General features: G+C 39.0%; 1 protein-coding gene across 1 annotated transcript in view; it reads left to right on the forward strand.

The window, feature by feature from the left end:
- The first annotated feature begins 417 nt into the window (after positions 1-417).
- Positions 418-22,681, forward strand: part of begain (brain-enriched guanylate kinase-associated) — a 49,842-nt gene continuing 27,578 nt past the window's right edge. The window contains exons 1-2 of the mRNA XM_030719263.1: positions 418-544; positions 5,327-5,358. Coding sequence (XP_030575123.1) covers positions 500-544; positions 5,327-5,358 — 77 coding nt within the window. The 5' untranslated portion in view covers positions 418-499. The remainder of the gene's footprint in view (positions 545-5,326; positions 5,359-22,681) is intronic.

A 22,681-nucleotide genomic window follows, 5' to 3' on the forward strand; every position in this document is an offset into this window, starting at 1 on the left:
GAAAGCCAAGGAGGAGAGCCACTCACACCCAGAGCAAAACCAAGAGCTATGTACAAAGATCCAAGCACAACCTTTGACTGGGAGACATTATCTAGAGACAGACATTGACAGAGTGAGGCGACTTGATGAATTGGTAGCTAATGGCACCCTTGGGAAAGAGAGAAATGAAAAAGTGCTTGAAGAAGGTATAGGGAGAGGAAAGGAGAGGGAAAACAGGACTCTGTGGGAGAGACATGAGGGCTTGGGGGTGGAAAAAGAGGAGGAGAGGGAGAAGAGAAAAGAGACCTCCTGGGAGAGAGACAGAGGAGGTGAGAAAAGGAAGGAAAAGGACAGAAGGAGAGAAAAGCCTTGCTGGGAAAAAGACAAATGGGTAGAAAGAGGGAGGAAAAAGGAGAAGAAAGTGGTTCTTACCAGTTATGAGCCACCTTATCCTCATCTGGCTTCCAGTGGATGGAGCAACCCCTGCCCTGTCTTCAAATGGCCAGAGCAGTTTCCTAGAATGTCCTACAGGTCTACCTCATTGCCCAGACCTCTAAATGTTACTGTGAGTACACTACATTCATTGTTTGTTTGGTTGGTTTAAAAATACTACAAATTTCAGTACTCCAAAACTTAAATTCAACTTCAATTTATTGAAGATCTAGCTTTAAGATTCAATCATCATTCCATTACAGGAGGGATTAATGGAATGTATAATGAAAATAACCCATAACCAGACAGGAATGGGTATTTATTACCGGACAATTTGAGAGAAAACCTTTTGAGTTTGTTTCTTATTTTTGAAGTATTTTGGGACTTTTGTATAACTTTATTAGAGTCAGCATTAGAGAAGTGAGGAATTAGGGCAGAAAGGCATTGAGGTGACATGCACCAAGGATTCCATGTTGAAGTAAAATTGGAGTAACTGTGATTTACTATCAGAACCTTGAATACTCCACAGAAATTTGATCTTTTCAGATTTAGTTCATTCACAGATGTGTGTGAAAAGCAGCTAGGTTTTTTTTTTATATTGTTTTTAAGGCTAAAAGCAAGATTGTGTTTAGGGCTAGACAGTGTGCACATAGAGTGGATAACATCTAATGCATTTGTTGGACTTACTTGAAGTTATTTCCCGAATTAGTCAGATTTCCAACATGTTTGGTGTCTCTCAGCACCTCTGTTGGCCATGGTTGCAAGCAAACCATCTGCTTTTATTAATATGCAATAATGTGCCAGCTGCTCTTCTTAACATGGTATGGAACAGAGTTACTTTAACAGGAAGCAATAAGCATTATGTCAGCGATGAATAACTTCTTTCTTGAAAGTCTGTTTTCTTTAAACTGTGATCGACAGTTGATCAGAATGAGGACTACAGATACACACCATGCGTACTGTGGATTTTATTATATAGACAGTTATTACACCATGCCCGGTAACTTTATTTTGGTCTATTGTGAAGATAATTGCTGTGATCATTCTAAGAAAGTATCAGTTTGTGTCATATCTCCTCCACATGCAGTAAGAGTAAATGTAGATTGCTGGAAATGAGGAGCCAAATGAATAAGATTATACAAGCCTCTGATGATTTCACTCAATCTTTATTCAAGGCTTTGATATACTGTATTGCATCACATTTGTCTTTGTTAGCTGAATATTACTCTTCTCAGACTTATTATGTAGATGTGACTCATTTATGTTTGCTGTTTTGCTTAATTGCATCTGACACATCACCCACTTCCCATACAAAACAAAATCTGAAAACATGATTATTCATTAACAAGAATCTCAAGTATTCTGTGCTATATGTGCACAGGAATGCATATGCAGCACATACAGAACGTCCATAAGCATTTGGACATTTGCTATCCCTCTGTTGAATGTCTGAATGAAAACTAACACGTCTAAGACGTCAACCATAGCACTCTTTTGAGAACATCCTGGCCATTGAAAATGTACATCTTTTGAGAAAAGATTGATTTAAATCCATCAACAAATGCAGGGTATTTGAAGTGCAGAATTTCAACATTAAATCAAGGGGTTTATCAAAAATATTGCATCAACAGCCTAGGAGTTACAGCCATTTTTATTCATATTCAGAGGCGTAAAAGTAATTGGACAATTGACAAGCAGTTTCACGGCCAGATGAGGCTTGTTCCTTTGTTATTCTATGACAAATTAAGCAGGCAAAAGTTCTTTTTGTTTCTTGAACCCTTTTTACCTCTCATCCAAAAGGCTTCTTCAGTTCTCAAACCAAAAGGTGGAGAGTGGGCATAGTCCCCTGGGGTTAGGGTATAGTTACTTTTCATTTAAATCCATTAACATCTTTCTGCCCTCCAAACATGCAACAGAGAGATAGCAATTAGAAGTACTGATCCCTTTGGGGTGTGATATTAAAAATACATCTGCCTTATTTACTGCTTATTTACTGAAATAGAGAAAGACTGCATGTATCTCAAACAAATTTCACTATCCTGCTCGGGTGCCCGTGTGAAGGTAGCTAATACATAAAATATTTAAACACTTTCCCCCTTCTGTTTTTGTTGTGCTTTTGAGCCTCAGGCATAGAAATGCCATCCAGTAATATGGCCTCTCACAACCTGATGCACTGTTGTACTAATACTCTGCTGCCAAATGGGTGAACTTTGACCCATGTCCAACAGCAAGGAAGAAGAGAGATGTCTGGGATGTTGCTTCCTGAATAGAACTTATTCACTGGATGTCAGCTCCCTAGCAACTGTTCAGTGATGAGTGGGTGTATGTATTAAAAGGAATACATTTGGCATAAAGAGAGAAAACTGCTGTATGGCAACTTTTCACAGTTAGTGGCTTGCAAGTGCAGAGATGAGGTGGGTGTTTCTTTCAAGGAAGGAAGGAGAAAAAGAAGGAAAAGTGTCCTCTGCAGTCTGGAGGGCAAGACTGAAATATATGTATTACAAAATATGTAATGACTTAAACACAAACTAAACTGAGATCTCGTAATTGATACATAACAAAGTCTTGAATGATCTGGCAGTAGCAGGATGCATCCTAACAGTACAAATGTACACTTATCGAATACAGCAAGAATTAAACATGCAACAAGTAGTTAATGTAGGAAATGCAACAGAAGAAGAACAACTAGATCAGGGGTAGGGAACTCCAGGCCTCGAGAGCCGGTGTCCTGCAGGTTTTAGATGTGTCCCTGATCCAGCACACCTGAATCACATATAGAAGTCATTAGCAGGACTCTGGAGAACTTGACTGCAGACTGAGGAGGTAATTCAGTCATTTGAGTCAGGTGTGCTGAATCAGGGACACATCTAAAACCTGCAGGACACCGGCTCTCGAGGCCTGGAGTTCCCTACCCCTGAACTAGAGTGTTTAAAATGCAAGTTTAAAAAGAATTTTGTTTGGGTGGACATGCTGGTATTTGTTTCCACTTCACCACCTAGTAAATGCAAGCATGGCTTCCTGTGAAACCTTTACATTGGCATGTGAATGGCAGACTTACTGTTGAATGCTGTAGGACAGTAATTAAAAGATGAATGGAAATAATGCTGAAAAATATCCACATACAGTATCAGAAATCATCTTAAGAAAAAAGTATTACAACATTATCAAGGTGTTTTTTTATCGAATGACAATGTGAAATACAAAAAGGGAAAATCAGACCAAATATGCAGAATCTAACAGGGCCATTTTGCATATTACGTTTAGGTCCTGGGTTCAAATCCAGGCTTGCGGCCTTTCTGTGTGGAGTTTGCATGCTCTCCCTGTGTCTGCATGGGTTCTCTTTGGGTACTCTGGCTTCATCCCAGAGTTCAAAAGTCATGCATGGGATTGGGTTGATTCTAAATTGGATGTAGGTGTGAATGTGAGAGTGAATGGTTGTCTGTCTCTATGTGTTAGCCCTGCAATAGACTGACAACGTTTCCAGGGTGTAGCCCACCTCTTGTCATGTGACAATTGGGATAGGCTCCAACCTCCCCGTGACCCTGATTTGGATAAGCAGAAATAAATGGATGGATGGATGGATGTCCAAACTATATGGTTTTTCCTTGCTGATTTATATCAGATTATTGATATACGACAACTAGTGAATGACAGGTGAACAGTTTTTAATATATGTCTGCTTTCTATAATAATTTAGCAAAAGCAAATCAAAGGTTAATATTTTACATTTTTCACTGAATGAATGTAAATCCATGTGAGCTGATTATCATTCAGTGATGTCTTCCAGGAATGCCAATTCTATCCTCCTCCCCCTCTCTCCAGGCTTGCCCTCTCCGCACAGAGGGATGCTGGGATGGAAGGATGGACGTGGGGGGAGGGGTTGGGGGGGGGGGGGGGGGGGATTACTGAGCGTTGTCTCATTCAGTAGCTGTATGAGTCATCCTGCTGTATCATTCGCACTGTTTGTAACACCCACACAACTCCGTGAAGCACGGCATGCAGACGCTCACCAATACACACTGCAAATGTTACAGTCCGTATGTTGGAGCGGTCCACCTGTGACATTTATTATACCTTGCTGAGTCCTCACCAATAAGGCTAACGGGAGCTGCATGCAACATGCAGACACACAAACATCTGAAAGCGCACCAACCCACTGCAGCACCAAAACAATGTGTGACTTTGTGGCCTCTCTAAAGTTCATGAACAAGAATGTGAAATCGGGAGTGTTTTATGGTTGCACATGTATGCGCTGCCCTGTTGACTGTGGTGAAATGATTGCATGGGTAACTGATTCTGAAGCAAACAATTAAGTGAAACTGTAAATGGTCGATTTTCTTGGTCATTGTTTGCACTATTAAAGTGCAAACAATGACCTTTAATAGTTTGTTTATATGAGCATAAACAATAGAAATATTTACCTTCAAAAGAAGAGAGTGGTATCAAACAAGGAATCTAAGATTATTTCCAAAAATGTCAAATTATTATTTTAAACTTAATTTCAAAAATTTTTTTTATTTTATTTACTATTTTACTTTTTCATACCTAAAACTCTCCATTTTTTCAGTTTTTTCCTTTTAAAACCTACACTCTGCAAGTCTGCCTCTCACCCTTGGGCACTTTCTCTCCATTTCTGCAGCACACAGCATTTTTCTTTTGCACTGTTAATCTGTCATTTCTTGCTCTGCCTTGCGCCTTCTTTCACTTAATGTTCTCAGAACTGATACAGTGTGTGTGTTTTGAGAGTGAGAAATAATGGATATATTTGTTTGCCGAGACGTAGGCGCTCTGAGAGCTCGTTAAACACCAGATAAGAGGTACTCCACGGCGTGCAGTGGCAGCAGCGGCGCCAGATAAATCTGCTTGATAAATATATCTAATCATTTCACCTTCTCTTTTCTTCTCTTCCTACCAGGAATCTGATGGAGAGATGCAGCATGACACAAGGTTGGCCACTTTCACTTTTACCTCCTCTCCTCCCAGCAGTTACACCTTCAGCCACACCTCTCCTCTCTCTCTCTCTTTCCTCTTCTCTCCATCACTTCCATAACCCCTCCTCTTCCACAACACCTCCTCCTGCTCCATTCAATTCTCAGCTCCCTCTCTCAATTTCTCTCTCCCCTCCCTCTCTCTCTCTCTCTCTCTCTCTCTCTCTCTCTGCCTACCAGCCCTGTCTCCAGTCAGAATTAGAGGAGTCTTTTTCTAAATGCATGCAGCTCTGAGGGGATGCACAGGCACATGAATATAGTGATTTTATCTGCTGAAAATGAGGCAAAAGGCATATAAACGGTAAGGCAAGGAAGCGAAGAAGTGCATGCCTGGTTTCATTAGTGGCGCTGAGATAAGTGTGTGTAGTTGCTTTGCGACACTTGTGAAAGTAATGATTGTTGTGGGAGCTCTTCTGTAGCTGTTGTGCCTTTCCGTTCATGTGTTGCATATTCTGAGTGCTTTGAGGAAAAAGGGTTGGGTAGACTGCTCTGCATTCAACAGTACAATATGTTTGGAGAATGTGAATACATGTTGTGCAGCATGTTGGAGTAAAACCTGAAGCTTTTGTGACTGGAAGTCACTGCATAGAAGTCAGGTTGGTTGTGATCATTTGATCAAGTTGAAGTAAATTGTTGTTGTTGTTCTTGTTTAGGGGTGGTCGGTTGTTTTGCTTATTTGAATTATTGTCATTTGGATTTTAATGGTATGAGAATAATTTGCTATGACATTTTTTTTTCACAGCCCTCAATTAACTCTCATATTACTTCACTGGGCAAAAAGATACTGCAGAGAGGCAATTATGGCCGAACAAGCACATCATGAGAAAGAAAGTTGCTCTCATTAAGCCAAACTCCACACCTTGTACAGATCAAGAGTAAGAGAGACAACACAAGATGGAAGACTCCATAATTACACACTTGATGAGTTGGGAAAAGACACGTGATTACTTTTAATTTCAGGGAGGAAATCCTAAAGTCTTTTGTGATGCATTGCCTTTAGGTGGTTTTATAATCAGCACGTCAGCATAACATGATCATAACATCTAGAAGTTAATTGCTTTCACCTCCAATCTTAACCTGCAGCTAGTGAGGAAACATTGATTTTGGAGATGATCCCTTCTTCCTGTTACATAATTAGAGCAAACAGAACCTTGGATAAAGTGCAGTCTGGGGGGGAAACTTTGGGTCTTTGAAGTAAGTTTCAAACCTCGTGTACAGTGGAGAGAGCTTTAATCAATCAAAGGAAGAATGAGCAATGTGCACTAACCCTTTTTCCATTTTGAGCCATGTTAACTTGTAATTAGTTGAAAGATGGCACTTTGTATTTGCAAATGGTATGGCCATGGAATAGTACTTTACATTTATTCAATACTCTTTTTTTGTGTGTGTGATTTATAGCAGAAAATCAGAGTAGAAATTTTTTTTTTTTTTTATGAAGCATTTTTTAATCATGAAAATATTTGCCCATACACTATAAAACCTGTTAGCGTGTTTATTATTTACTGCTGCTTTCAATGTAAATTCTATAAAATATGTTAATTAGTCATTTTGACTGAAAAAGTTTGGAATTAAACAGAACTAGTGCATTTTCAGTCAGGGACGCAATCAAACACAAAAGGTTAAAAGCTATTTTAACACTAGAATTACATCCTTCATTCACGTAGCATCAATTGGCCAGGCGCACCATTTAACTTCAATATTTACTATTAAATAATCTCAAAATGCAGCTACGCAGTATGTTGGCAGACAAATAAATGAATAATTAAACAAGCTGCTAAGTATATTCCTACTTGGCAAACTGAGAAAACAACCTATTTTTTTTCTCTGTTTCTAAGATTTATTTCTGAGGATCCCATAAAACATAATATGCTGCTTTCAGTCCTTTTCACTTCATTTTATTAACTGTAGTTTTTGCACACTGGTAGCCTATTGGTGCTTGGTGGCCTATTGAAAAGCCATTGGAGAGGCACCTGGATTATTTCATTTCATTACTTTTAAATTATTAATTATCTTTAGAAACAACTCTGTTAAATTTTTTAAAAGATCATTAAATACAACAGTTGCCACTAGTTTCAAAGTTCAGTTTTCTTGGATGACTTCTTCCCTCTGAAGAGCATTTATGAAATATACTTACCACTGAAATTCAAAGTTGTGCTTACTGTCACAGAAATCTGTGACAATTCATGTCCAGAAACGCCAGCAATTTGATTTTATTTCTTGTTTTGCCATGTGACCAGTCTGGTAGACCAGAGAGGGGTGGATGCTCATAATACAAAAGTTTCAAATAATAAGGTATGCATACGTGCAAGTAATCCCTGCTTATCAAAACCTCAGGCTTCAGACTTCTAAAAGCTAAAAGCTCAGTTTCTGACCATTTTTTTCTACTCTTGGCTCTGAATAATGTTGAAATTCTGAATATGGTCATCTCTGGCTGATGGCTCTAGCAGTGAAAAAAAAGTCCCATGTTGAATATTTCCATTTGTGAGGGACAGGCGGACAGAGGAAAGCTAAAGGGAGGGTGGAAAGGGTGAAGGTTAGAAGGAAAGAAGATAAAAATGATTTTTACTCTAAATCTGGTGCAATAAAGAATAAAAAAAAAATGCAACTGGAAATGAGCATAGTAGGCCCACTTTAAATGAGTCCAAAGATGAAAATTAATAAGTGTTGAAGGCTGTCCAAACAAACCATCAGCTCCACCAACCCCCTGCAGCACAACGTGCTCTGCTCCTCCTCAGTTTTCTGAAATGATTCTTGTCATAGATAATAAGCCAAAGCTTATCACCAAAGGCTGTTTTGTTCTTCACTTGTAAGCCGAGTTAAATCGATACCAATGAAATTGAGATCATTGTGCGCTGACAAAACCTTTCAAAGTCACTGTCTCCACATCAACAGTATATGAAAGAGCACACTAAGAAACTATTAGCCAGATAAAAGTCTGTTTTATGAGATTTACGAGTTTTTGATTAAAGTAGATAATTGAAACCTTGTGGTAAGTTTTTTTGCATGTTGTACTAATTTCCTGCTTCACAGTTACGTGCATAGTAGATTGCTTTCACTGCTATTATTTTATTTTTAGATTTTTAATATGCTCTTTATAAGGTGATTTGAAGATGCTACAAACATGTGCTAGTTGGACTAAGTAAATGTTTGATTTTCCAAAGACTATAATACTGTACAAACGTCACAGTCAAACTGAAATTGGAAGCTGGTGAAGCCCAATAGAGTGCGTTGCATACCATAAAAGGGACTCTGTGCCAGTTAAGTCAAAAGATAACTGTATACTGACAGATGAAAAGGTTACAGCTCTATAACTTTTTTTCTATGTTTTCTCATCTCAAAATAACAAAATTCTTGTCCCTGTTCAGTTTTTTCAAAAGAATTCAACAAGTTTTCATTAACCCAAGGGTGGTGGAAGTATCTTTGTGAACATAAAATTGCAATCATAGCTTGCTGAGATTTGATAAACCAAGGACAGGAAAATGATTGAAAAGCATCTAAAGAATGGAGGCCAATTGCTGCATTGGTCTAACTCATACTTTAGTTTTCCTCTTTAGTTTTCCTCCTTTTGCCTTTTTCAGATGTATCTATCCATGATCCACTTTTCCACCAGCGTCAGCCTCTCAGAGACATCAGTCGCCTGCTCTGCTTCACTTAAGACTTTTAGGAATATGCCTAAAGAAGCTTTGTTTGTTCATCTCTCATCTTTCCCTAAGCTTGGCACGTAGCTTCCAGAAGCAGATGCTATACAAAGTCTCCCTTCAGGTTAGCCTGGAGCAGTTTACCACCTCTCTGCTCTCTCATTCTTCTAATTATTTCCAAGACAGCGAGATCTGGGATTCAAGCAGGAGCCGTTTGTTGGAGTGCACTACAGTAGACTGTGGGGCTGGCTGATGTGGAATCTACTTTGGAGCATACTCGAGGGTTTGGCTCTGTCTTTGAGTGTGCACATGTACCTATATTCTCTGATGCATCACATGTCTAAGGTCTTAGATGCCTTTTCCCGTTAACGTCCCACCTCGCCACCCTCATCGCTCCCTGGACATCTGCAGATATGCCTGTCTGCTACCGGCATTTTTACAGCTCCGTCAAAGCCAACAGGACAGGGTCAGCTGAGCATCATAAGCCTCTGGAGCACATACACATACAGTAAACCTCAAGTCTCTTATAAGCACAAAGTCTATGTACTGTATGTCAGAAGAATTGGATGTGAGGCATTTTAATGTGACCAGTAAAAAACAGAAGATAAAAGTCTGCAATTCAGAAGTTTTAGCTGGAGCTTACTAGCCCCACTTGCTTGCTTATTCTCATGAATGTATTAGTTTCAGTCCTGATCTTTCTTGTTCAGTGTCATGGTTCTGAAACTCCTGTTACTGTATATAAACAATCATTTGCTGATGCATACTTTTCAGCGTGTTGAGCTTAATAAAAGAAGCTACTTTCCCTCTTAAGAGAGGCTTTTTCTCAAACACACAAATATACAACTCTTTTTCTAGCTACATGTTGAACAAACCGTGCACCTATTGCACTTATTATACCTCAATAATAATTTCACTGCACCCTGGAGGGCTGTGCACACGCTGCTGTATGTTCGGCCCACATACACATAATCACTCCAAGCCCTGGTGGCCTCCTGTGGTTTAATGCATGGTGGATTTCCAGATGTCCAATCTGGACTGTGATGATAAAAAAGAAAAGGCTTGAAGGTGAAAAGAACAGGATTTTTTCAGAGACAAAATTTGGCCATCGTGGCCCTTGTACAGCTTTGTGCTCTGCAGTGCTGAGCTATCCTACTGTACAACGCTATGCTGTACTCTACAGAGGGGAAGCTATCCCTGTAGTTAGAGATCAGACTTAGGCCTATAAACTCAGCTGTCACTGGATTCATATCAGTAAGTTTGGTAAATATGATGTCTGTGGAGAAAGCACTGAGTAGTTTCTGCTATTAACTATAATATTGTGGATTTAGATAGTTTTTCCAAAAATTCACTATGTTTTGAAAATCTAATTTGGGCACTGGTAATGTAAACAAAAACCTGTTATGTGTGTTCTTAAATTGGCTATAATTAATATTGTAATAACAATGGATGATATTACTCATATGTCAGTGAACCTGCAGAGGATTCTGGAGTTCCTCCACAGATTTGTGCAGCTTTATTGTATGCTTAAGCTCACTGTTTTTATTTTATGGCTTACAACTTTATATTTACAACTCAGTTTGTAGTTGCAGCAGGCAGTTTTTTTTTTTTTTTTTTATGTGTAACAAAAGAGGAAAAAACTACAAACCATCAATAAATGGCAATATAAGCACATTTAGAGGAACATTTAGGAGCTACATGGTAAAATATTTCTATCAGCAGTTTGTGGAAACCAAAAACAGAGGAAAAAGAGAGAATATTGAATTTACATTTGGCACATTATGATATTGTTATGGACATCTTACGCCAAACCTGCAGCAAGCTCAATATCAAGTAAGAGGAAGATTACCGCATATGTTTATATGACATGCTTCTGCCTATTTATACCCATTCTCCATGTCTACAGTTTCTCTATATACTGTATTCTCATCAATCCAAATAAGCTTTGTCATCCTTAGTCTGCAGAAGCAGTAAGAAAATCTTATGCACAAGGTCTATTTGCCTGTAATTTGGTAAAAGAGGCTCTTCTCAATCCTTGGGGCTTCTGCAGACACAGAATCATTACATACTTGCAAGAAACTCAACTCTTAATTGCCTTTGAGACATGAGACCTAATGTCAGGAGGCCTGCTTAAGACAGAAAAATCTCATGCAACCAAGTTTGTGAAAGAGTAGTAATAGTTGTAGTAGTAGTAGTAATAGTAATATTTGTATAATTCTTTGCGTTTGTTAAGTACAACCAGTAACCAAGGGTGGTGAGGATGTCATTTGTTTGGCTGAGGAGGACGATGATGTTCAGAATTTTGTGGCATTTCGTCTAATCCTTGTTCAGATGTTATAGTCTTGATTTAATATATTTAGACTTGACTACTACAGTATAAACACTTACTATATACAGGATGAGGCGTGAAAAACAAAAAGTGATCTAAATTACAAAGCAGTGCAAAGAACATGAACAGCACAGTGCAGATTAGACCTTTAAAATACTTCTTGATATTACATTTCTTGTCCTCTGCCAGGCTGGGAGCACAGGTATGTCACGACTGGGTTGTCGTGGCAACCCCAACAAAGATTGAACTCCTCTTTCACATTATTTTAACAATGGAGATAAATCGAGCTGTGGCCGCGGCACACAAACATAGCATATAGATTGTATTAATCTTCCTCTTATTACCCTACCTTCTCTCTCTTTCCCTCTCTCTCCTCCTGACTCTTGTTGCTTGTTTGAAGGGTTATGAAGGGGTGAAGTGCACAGTGAGCTACTGGCCTGCAGCAGTGTGTAGCTGTAGAGCTTTATAGTGTATATTTATTGCAGGAAACACAGACAGAAGCAGAGACAGAGGGGAGATTTTGTCGATACATACAGATACAGCAATATAAATCATTAAATCTTCATCAGCTAGATTTATGTCACCTTTTTTTAACCGCTATTGCTTTTGCTATCAGACACTTACTGCAAAAACATTTTAAAGAGAGCTCACGATTCTGCTGGAGGCTTGAGAAGAAATTAAATTTAGAAGAGCTCGAGTTGTTTTTCCCGATGAGAGTAAACATCATTGGTATTATAGGTGACTTGAACTTCATTTGACCTGATGGATCTGAAGTCTATTACTTTGTCCAAGTTGCCCAGAAGCTTTTGGAGCAAATAGGTTTTTTGTTGGTCTTGCTATATTCTTTGGTCAAAGTCTATATTAATGTCTTATTTATATTGAGCAGACATTGAAAAGCTTTTTATCCTTTGCCCAGAAGAAAAAACTTGCACGATGTTGAAAGTATTCTTTTGAATGCACAGTGTTATACTATAACTACCTTTATGTTACTGCAAGTAAAAGTGGAAATCAGGGGACCCAAGTGCCTCTGCTCTACCTTTTGCACATTGTCCAGGCTTCGAATCCTCCCTGTTGTATGTAAATCTGTTCTCATTTTCAGTCTTCTGCAGATTAAACCAGGAGAAAAGTAGCACTCAGATGAATTCTTGAAAGCCAGTGAATAGAGGAGGAATTTTGATTTAAAGCCTCTCTAGGGCATGCAGCCTTCCCAGAAAAACTTTTCTGTTAGACTGTATTTTTGGCTTTGATATTAATTGTTGAGCTTTCACAGAACTATTTAGAAGCACAGAAAAAAATACGAAACTGGTGGTCTATATAAGGAAGGCTTGGACCTGTTCAAAACACGACTGGACCAAATTTTAAACTCAACAATTCACTGTATATCACTTTACATTGTTCCTTTAGCGCATCTCCAGGGTAGTGTCTCAAACTGAACACTGCAGTTACTAAAAATTACGACTGCAATGTGTGACCTCAACTGTTCTGTTAGCTGTCACATTTTCTGACCACACAATGTGAATTCTTCTAGTATTCTAGCCTATATTGAAGTCAGCAACTAAAAGTCATAAAGCCCACTGTGCAGCAAAGATGCTGAGAGTTGAGGCTGAGAATTATACAGCATTCCACACTCAATGTTTTGTCTATGGCCAACTATGGTGAGCTTGTTATTCTGACACAAGTGCTGTGAATTTTATTGGAAGAGAGACAAACATACAAAGCTGTGACTGTAAAATATGACTAGAATTTGAGTGAGAACTGTATAGAAAGAGTTGTGGAGCCACATGTTTGACTGACACATAGCCAGAGTGCAATCTGTTAAAAAAAAACAAAAAAAAAACAGAGGGGGAATGTTTTTTTTTTCCCAATGAAAATAATGAGCCTGTCCTCCTTTAAAAAATGTGCACCTGCACATTTTTATGTCCAATAGCTATATCTTAAAATTAGGTATGCAGACTGGAGCAGCCAAGGATTGAACCACCAACCTTTATTGGTAGGTGACCTCCTCTACCTCTACCTGAATATGTGAAAATGACTTGCTCTGTAATGTGTTTTACAACATAATTGACTGCAGGTTCTAACTGTGAATGATGTAGTAAATCATAGTCAGATTAGGGTCTTTCCACACAGGAGTGAGGCTGCTCCTCTCTATCAGCCCATCACAACTGCTGCTCCATCACTTGCAAAGCCAATGAACCATGCATGTAACATTTCTTCAGATATGCCCTACGTGGCATGTTTCTAACTGCAAGATGTTACAGCTCAATGCTGCTGAATTAAGAAGCTGCAGAACTCGCCTTTGTAGGGTGACTTTTTTGTGAGGCTCCTGTAAAGTATGACAGCTCTAAATCCTTTTCATTTCTCTTTTATTTAGTCAGTTGTAGTTTTCACATTGAAATAGCAGCAGCATAATGCAGCGGCATTCTGTCAGGGCAGGCAGGGCAGCAGAGCTTATACAGGGAATTCTAAAAATAGACAAATTAAAATGCAATTTTAAGTAGTTGCAAAGTGAAAGTGATCTCTCTCTACTTTCATCTCAAACAGTGTTGTGCCATAAGGCTTCTTTCATGCCTGTTTGCATTCCTCCTTTACATTACTGCAGTCACTTGGCCACAGTTGGATGTTGTCTCTGGAAGCAGGATTAACTCCACTTAACTATGATCCCATTGAAATCTGTACAGAGCCAGTGTTCATGTCCTGTTAACAATGACTTGAGCTTGTCAAGCTGAGAGCCTAGCTAACTTTTTCTGGTTGATCGCACACGCTCATTCTGAATAAACCTCTGGTCTTTGATGGGAAACTGATGGGAGACTAAGATGCCAGGCAAGCTGCCACTGGGTCTTCTCCAAGATCACTTTGTGTGAAGACAGAGCTAGCATTAGCAAGCAAACAAGCCTCTGTCAGCTTCCTCTTACTAACCACCTTGGCCAACCTGTGTAATCTAGAGGACTTAGAGTGTAGTGTGAAAAAGTTTTTAATAGCTCCCTTTGCTGAAAGGATGATGGAGAGCAGATATCAGCTCCTGCCATGTCCAGTGTACAGGCAACAGGCAAGTTGAACAGGTTCAGACTCCACCAGCACTTTCAGAATGACATCTATGAGAAATAGATGACAAAAGAAAGTGTAACCAGCTGTTTTATCAAGACACCACCTTCATTTTCATGCCCAATCTCATTATTCATCCTATTAATAAAGTCATTCTATTCTATTAAAATTTTTAATCCCCTGTAAATACTGACAGTTGAATATGTCATGCAGTGCTTTTTTTATTCAGCTGTGATTTGATTTATTTAATATTATTTAATATTTAATATCCTTTTGTAAATGAAGGTGTCTGTGTCTGAGCCCATTAGCAGCTGTTGTTTCAGAAACATGTGGTCCTCACAGGACAGCCACGCTATAAACATGTGATTTAATAGAATATTTTGCATCACTTTAAAGAGAATATACAGTATTCAATGAGCTCAAGCTTAAATATCTGTAGCAGTAGTATTGATCCATATAACACTGATAGGGAACATTTTGCAGAAATACAGCATGTTTTAATCTGGCCTCTGGTCTGCTTGCCTTTTTGTATAAGCCACTGCACACCATTGATATAGTGGTGGCATAATGCAAAGTTGAAACAAAGCAGGATCCAGATCATCTGCCTCAAAAGTGTCATCTCTACCGTCAAAGGATTGGGAGCGCTGAAAGTGAAAGCCAGTATCTGATTTTATTGTTGTTCACACTGTAGACTGTTTAAAGATGCAGCCCTGAAAATCAGAAGGGGATACATTTTTACCACCACCTGGGATAAAAAATAATTCAGCGGCGGCACAGACATGTAGACCCCTTCGGCAAAGCATACCCTGCACACAGCTTACAAGTAGTAAAGTGGTCAATTCTGGTGAAGTGGTCAGATCTCAAACTGCTTTTTATTTTTCCTACATTAACCTTTAGTGAAAACACTCCCCAGCTTAGATAGGTTTTCATTAAGGGTTAATCATCTTGTGGTCAAAAAACAAGGAGAAGCAAATACTACAGCAATTTAATCTGCTGAAGATCCCAGAGTAATTTTAGCTATCCTGTCTTTTAAACCTCAAAATATCTACGTTTTCTGTGAAGTGACCCAAAACAGCGGTTTAGCTTTGCTCATGAGAGACCAGCCAGATCTGGCACTTTATCCTTTCCTGTGTGCCAGATGGTGATCCAGTTAATAAAAAGTCAGCATAACAAGGAGTTTAGTTTGGCAGGAGCAAATTAAAAGTGGAGTTGTAAATAACTCCCCAGTTAAAGGTGTTGTACATCCCTTTAAAATCTCTTTGCTGCATGAAAATCATATATTGAGGCAAAATGGCTTATTTGTCACTTAGCTTAAAGACACTCTCTGCTTCAGTGACATGGTATTGACATACTTATTGGGAAACGTCAGCTGAGGAAATGAACGCACTAATCATTCAATGGGATTTGACGATAAATGAACTTCCATCATTCATGTAATGTTAACCACAAGTGTGCTAAAGCACAGATTGCACCTCATTGGCACTGAACTGCACAACACACACAAACACACCAGTAATGTGGATATGAATAGCTCCAGTAACTCATGCTGTGGCCCCCTGATGTGACCTGATGTGATCGGATCAGGGATAATATGAAATCTGCCTTCAAATCATCAAAATCAAAAGCTTGCTTCCTCCAAAGCTCATTATGTGTACATTCACAAACTTCAACTCACACAAATAAAACTTTATTGCTATCACTGATACAACATTTAAAGGGCCAAGGATCTGTAAAGGGATTGGTGAAAATTTGATGAGTCATAGCACAACATTCAGTGTACTTCAACTGCAATTAATTAGTGTGCTCTCGTCAACATTTCTGGATAATTTGGCTCACCTCCTAGATTTTAGCTGCCCCAATGAAACTGTTACTTAAAGCTTTTATCAAAGTTGGTCTGCTTAAGTTTTTAGTTTCAAGGCAAGCAAGTTCTTACCCACTTAAGGTTAAGTCTCTTTTGATATGTAGATAGAAATTAAGAAGAAATAAACAGTGAATCTCTCCTCAGTTGCAGTTCTTGTCTTCAGGCTGCAAATTATGTTGACTAGTCATCAACATTGCTCTGGTGGCTTAATCCACAGTGCTGGTTTTCTGGCTGCTGGTGGTGGAGCATGCACAAGAGACCGTTGTATTTCTAGAGTCTTGCATCAGAGGAAATACACAACTCGTGCTTTTCGAGTTAAGCCTCAACCACTGTGGTACGTAATACCAGTGGGAAAAAATACTTGAAAAAAGGTCTCTAATTATCAACACTTCAGCTTCTGTTTGGTCACTTTTTGCTCTTAGCCTGTTTCAGTCTAATACCTCAGAGCTATGCAGCAGCTGGTTTGCATTTGAAGGATCATTTAAATTTTTTTTTGCAACTTGGGCTTTACTATTGGTAGCTTCCTATTAGAATTATTAACATGTATTTTGTAAGTCATTTTTTAGGTGTAAAATTACATTTTGACAACATGTTACCCCAAAGCAAAGCAATAATGATAATAACAATAAAATTATTACACATAAGAATATGGTGAAATTGTAACCACACTAAACAATAGACACATCCAGTCTCAGTCACAACATGAAATTACCTACCTAACACTGTGTAAGTCCAACCACCATAATATCTCTGACCTGTCAAGCATGGGACCTCTCGGGGAGTGCTGTTGTGTCCTGTGGCAATGGATCCTTTGGGGGCTCATGTGCATCCAGCAGATGCTGAGTTGGACTGGAGTATAAGGACTTTTGGAGGCCATTTGTGAGCAGTTTTTCGTCATATTTTCCTTCTGGGGAGAGTGTTGTTGCCATCTGGGGGCATGCTTGGTTTGCAACAATGTCTCTAAACCTAAAAGTGGGCGGATGTCAAAGTATGATGCACATAAATATAAGGATTCCGAACATTACATTGTAATCATCAGTGTTATTCACTTCATCCTCGCTTTAATGTTTAGGATGATCTGTGTGTGTGTGTGTTTCGTTTCTTTGACTGAGCAGTGGAGATTAGACAGGATAGCAGGGAGAGAGACACAAAGGGAGGACACACAGCAAAGGAAGTTGAACCCAGGCTGCCGCATTTAGCCTTACAGCATGTGGTCACCTGCGCACCCTGTTATCATAACAGTGTATGTAGTTTAAGCTCGAGATAAAACATGTCTGATTTTTTAAATTATGATTCAAGTTTATATGTAATATGATACCCAAATTCAGCATTTTTTTTTAAATCAACATAATAGGGAAAGCTTTTTAATGGATGAATCTGCTGTTTCTTTGTGCTACATAATGTATTCATTCTTCTAATATGATGTCCACAAGTAAAGCATGACTAAAAATATAGACAGATTTTTTTTCTCTCTTTTTAAATACTATTTGATACCCATACTGCTGTCAAACCATCAGGCAGTTATTTCTGCAGCTGTTTTAGAAGTCACTGACAGACAATGTTATTTGTGTGACTATCAGAAAATGATCATTTGGAAGATTTTGGAAAGCATTGGCAAACAGCTAGTTTTGTTATTAGGAGGACTTAATGAAAAAAGTTTAATATGGCTAGGCTGTTTGCCCAGTATCATCATAACCAATAGGAATGATGGCCAAAGCAACAAAATTAACACCAGAGATGCGCTCTGAGCCATAAAATTAAGGTTTACATTTAACAGCAGACTTCAGGAGAGATGGCACTGTGGCCATGAAAGTTTAATGCCTTTATTTGTTCCCTGTGAGTAGTATATGTGGCAGGCAGTAGCTCTACCTCACTCAACTCCTGTGGCTCATTACTAGTAAATCAACCTGCAAACATTATTAGGCCTTTGTGTTGTAAATCCAAGATGGATGCTGGCTGGTTGTGACCTTTACTTGGTTTTGCATTAGGTTGTTTTTTTGAATGCTAGCTGAGCCATTCTCATTAAGGAGGAAAAGTATGGAGGCAAAGTAGGTGGAAACTGTCTGCCTGAAGTAGGTTATACTGTGCAGCATTACAACAGCCATTTGTTGTACTCCCTGTAGTGTGCATTGTCTGATGATTGTGACAAGTTGCAGCAGTCTGGGAAGGTATTTCAGATAAACAGGGTTTACTTGTGTTTCCATCCACGCTATTGAGCTCTCTTAATGCTGTTGAAAAAAAATAGACTGTGCTTGATTTACATATCAGTGTTTTTGGAGTTTCTCCTGCAGCGTAAAAACAGCAGTAAGCCTATCACAAGGTTCTCTGAGGATTTTTTTCTTCATGTGTTCAGTGTTTACCTTACCAAACAATGCCTAAGGCACTGAGATCTGCTGTTTATCCCCATGGGGGAGGTGTCATGATACAGTAGGGGTACAGTACCTTATAAACAATTCAAGGTAAAACATGTTTATGTGTATTTGTGTATGTGAGGACAGATTCTATACAGCTACTCTTACAAATTCTTCAACTATTTCTGTTTTCTGTCTTGCTCTCTCCCTCTGTGAGCTGCAGATAAGAATATGGCTGTAGCAACCATATTAACAGTTTTTCTAGAAACTGCCATTGTTTCCTGAGCCAATGTTAAAGAGAGATTAAAAATAATAGCTTAAGTCACGGTGCCATTAGAACTGGCGACAAAATATCCATTCCAGTTTGTTGTTGGACTGCTACCTTGCCACTTTGTGTGTACTGATAAAAGTCATGCTGATGGCAATCCCTGCCATTATTTATGCATTTATTCATACTTGGTTCTTGAGGACAGGACAAAATGGTTTCTAAAAGGGTAATATGTCATTGAGATGTTTGCCCTCCGGTTATAATCAGTGATATTTAAATTATAAATTCTTGTACAATGTCAGTGATGGTAGATTCACCACATCCTGACTTTCCATGAAGTCATTCTGACTTTCCATATATATATATATATATATATATATATATATATATATATATATATATATATATATATATATATATATATATATATATATAATTTTTTTTTTTTCAAGAATCCAAACTTTTTCCTGTTTTTTTAATGGTCTTGAGCAATAGTTCTCCAGGCTTTTCTGAAGTTTTTCTTTGGATATTGGCTGCTTTTTGACTCATTGTCAATCCAGACCAATGCCAAATTCACTAGAGTACCACTTTGACAAGCATAAAGTACTATTTCTTGCACCAAGGTGATTCCTAAAGAGTTCTGAGCTGAAAACTTGGCATGTCTCAGCATGGTGTGCAGTGTGTCCTTAATAATTTGAGGAAACTGGACAAGAGGAGGACAAAAGAAGATGTGTCAAGCCTAAAAAACTATCTAATACAGATGAACAGTATCTGAAAGTCATGTCCCTAAAAATCCAGCAAAGACCTGACACAAGACCTGAAAGATGCATCTGGCCCTTCAATTGATCCATTGAAGCCTCATCAGAAATGGAAACAGGGAGAGAAAGCTGAGGTATGTCAAATTACACAAGAAATTGACTGAAAATCATTGGAAATTTTTGGTTAAAATTGCTGTCAATATGGATGAAGGTGGTCAGTTGAGAGGTACAACAGTGAGTGTCTACACCCATCTGTAAAATATGGTCGAGGCTCTGTCATGGTTTGGGGCTAGCCAGTGGTAACATGTCAAAATTGATGGAATTACGAATGCAGAAAATTACCATCAGATTTTGATCCGCCGTGCAAAACCATCTGGAAAGTGTCAGATTGGTGACTGCTTCATTTTTCAGCAGGACAATGATCCCAAACACATTGACAATGTAGTAAAAGCGTACCTGGGTAGAAAAACACACAATGGAATGCTATCAGTAATGGATTGGCCTCCCCAGAGCCCGGACCTCAACATTATTGAAGCAATGTGGGGTCATCTTGATAGAGAATGTAACACAAGGCAGCCAACATCCAAAAAAGAGCTTTGATTGTCCTTCAAGAACCCTTAGAACTATTCCTGAAGACTACATTATATGATATGTTGAATCAGGAATAACAAGCATGGTTGCTGTTGCTGTTGATATGCACAACTAAAATCAGTGGCTTTAGGACATGGTGTGTGCTTTACTTTTAACAAAGCTTCCTTTAGCAGCAGCATTTTTATATTTTGATATCATATTGCTCACAAACGCACAGCTGGAGTAATATCGGCAAGCTTCAGCAAACACAGCTGCATAAAGAGAGATGCTCACACCTTGAAAGGTTTATTTTGACATTTCATGCTTGCCAGTGGCAAGTTATTAAGTTCTTACATTACAGCGGACTCGAGTTCAAGCCCCAGCAACGTAGAGCGATGATGAGGGATGGAAGTGGAAACACATGCATTCATCATAACCCTGATTTATTGAGGAATAACCTTTGTGTTTAGCTGGTCAATAACTTACTTCACTTTGTATTGGCTGCATTTAATTGTTGCCAACGAGAGGGAAGGAAACAATGAATTAACATGTGGCTAAAATGATGTAATTCAGTGTTACAGTTTTCTTTAACTGTGTAACTAGTCACAAAATATCTTTCTGCACTGATCATTTACTGTAAGGTGCAAAGTTCAACTGGAGGTGCAATATATCACACTACTCCATACTATTCAGGTTTGCTTTCTATTGAGCTCATCTAATTGATCCCTCAGCTCTGCTCTCTCATACCAAACAGGCTCATTTTGTGAAGGCGCTTAAAATCTCTATTTCTCTCTGGAGTCAACGCAAACCAAATGTGCTACTAAATCTGTGGGACTTCAAAGCTGTTTTTCTCTGCTCTTTTGCCAGGGTCATCACAGATAGCCAACTCCTATCTGCCTCCCCAGGCAAGACTTAAAGCTTTGACTCTTGGTTTGTGGTTATAGTTCAAACTTGGCTTCAGCATTCAGCCGACCAGGAGCAGCAGAAGCAACACCAACTACACACACATGAGAGCTGGAGCACAGAGAGAAATATGAAAAAGATATATATTGGCAAAACTGCTCTCAAAACCCAGAGAAACGGTTGCAAACATCAAAAAAGAAGGTAAGCTGAGTCAGCCAGCAGAACGTTTCAGAATCTAAATATCAGCCGCATTATTGTTGAGTCCGTTTCATTAATTTTAAACAATGGAAATGGATTCTCATTGGGAGGTTATAGCCATTAAAAATCCATTAAAATCATAGCGTTGTATCTATTCATTCCCATCACTCATCTTCACATGCCTTCATGTGTCAGCTGACATTTACATCCAGTTTAATGCTGCTCTGCTTTTGACCAAAATCAGAGGACACCAGCAATGGGTTTTTGGCTCTTTGCCATGTATTTTTAGAACATTACTTGCAACTGTTGTAAAGCTTTTGTTGCAAAATCAATTAGGGGGGCAAACCTGCATCAGCATATTGGATCGATGAAATAAACTATCTAGCTATCATCTCTTTTTCTCTCTTTGTAAGGGTGAAACAAGCAAGAAGTGTTATTTTTAGCTGTTGGAGTTGCAGGCTACCGGTTTAACCATTCCTCCAGTTTTTATAGATTAACAGCATTCTGGCTCTAATTCCATACTTGAGGGGGGGTTGCCATTTTGTATAATACACTTGTTTACGTCCCTACACAGAGTAAGCCTACAGCCACAATGTCTGAGGATTAAAGCTGCAGTTGGACAAAAAGAGAGCGGCCATTTTGCATCTCTACCCTCTCTCCTTTAAGCCCCATCCAACACAGTCCCACTGGAAGAGCATGCCCAGTGCTCCCATGGTATTCAAACCACACTGTCCCAGGTGAAAGTCCTATATTTTACCAAATGAGCCACCTATGCAGACTCTGAGGAGAAGTGTGATTGACATTTCCATCATGTTCTCAGACCAATTCAGTTAAAATGTGCTGAAAGCGTAAAATACAGAGCTCAGACCTGTGCATAATTAGGTTAGCTTAGGATCAAGCCTAGAAAGGGAAAAACATTCACACTCCCTAGAGTGGCGTCCCATGCTTACTGGATCACCTCTTACTGCTTTAATTAATGCAGATTCTCAACCAAGGACACAGATATTAAGGCTAGCCTACTACATCACCCATTTACATGGCACAGTCTATAAGTGTCACTATAGACACGCCTACTTTAGTAACAGCTTAGCTTGACGCTTTGGGCCGAGGTGAACTTGGAAGGCGCAGTTATTGCGCCTGCTGGATGGTATCTATCAGTTTGGCGAGATGCTAAATCCCCCAGAGTGCACATGGCTACTGCTCCCAATCTTTGTAGCTTTCCACTACCATATCCATTCCCACAGTCAGTTCTGTCAGTGGGTTTTCATCCTTAATGGGCAAAGCTTCATCAAACACACACCCAAAATATTCCTTCCTGTCTGGTATGTTGCTGTTGTTGTGAGCAGTGGTGGTGTTGAAACAGTGCT

The sequence above is a fragment of the Archocentrus centrarchus genome, chromosome 22 (assembly GCF_007364275.1).
Source record: "Archocentrus centrarchus isolate MPI-CPG fArcCen1 chromosome 22, fArcCen1, whole genome shotgun sequence".
Classification (NCBI taxonomy): Eukaryota; Metazoa; Chordata; class Actinopteri; order Cichliformes; family Cichlidae; genus Archocentrus; species Archocentrus centrarchus.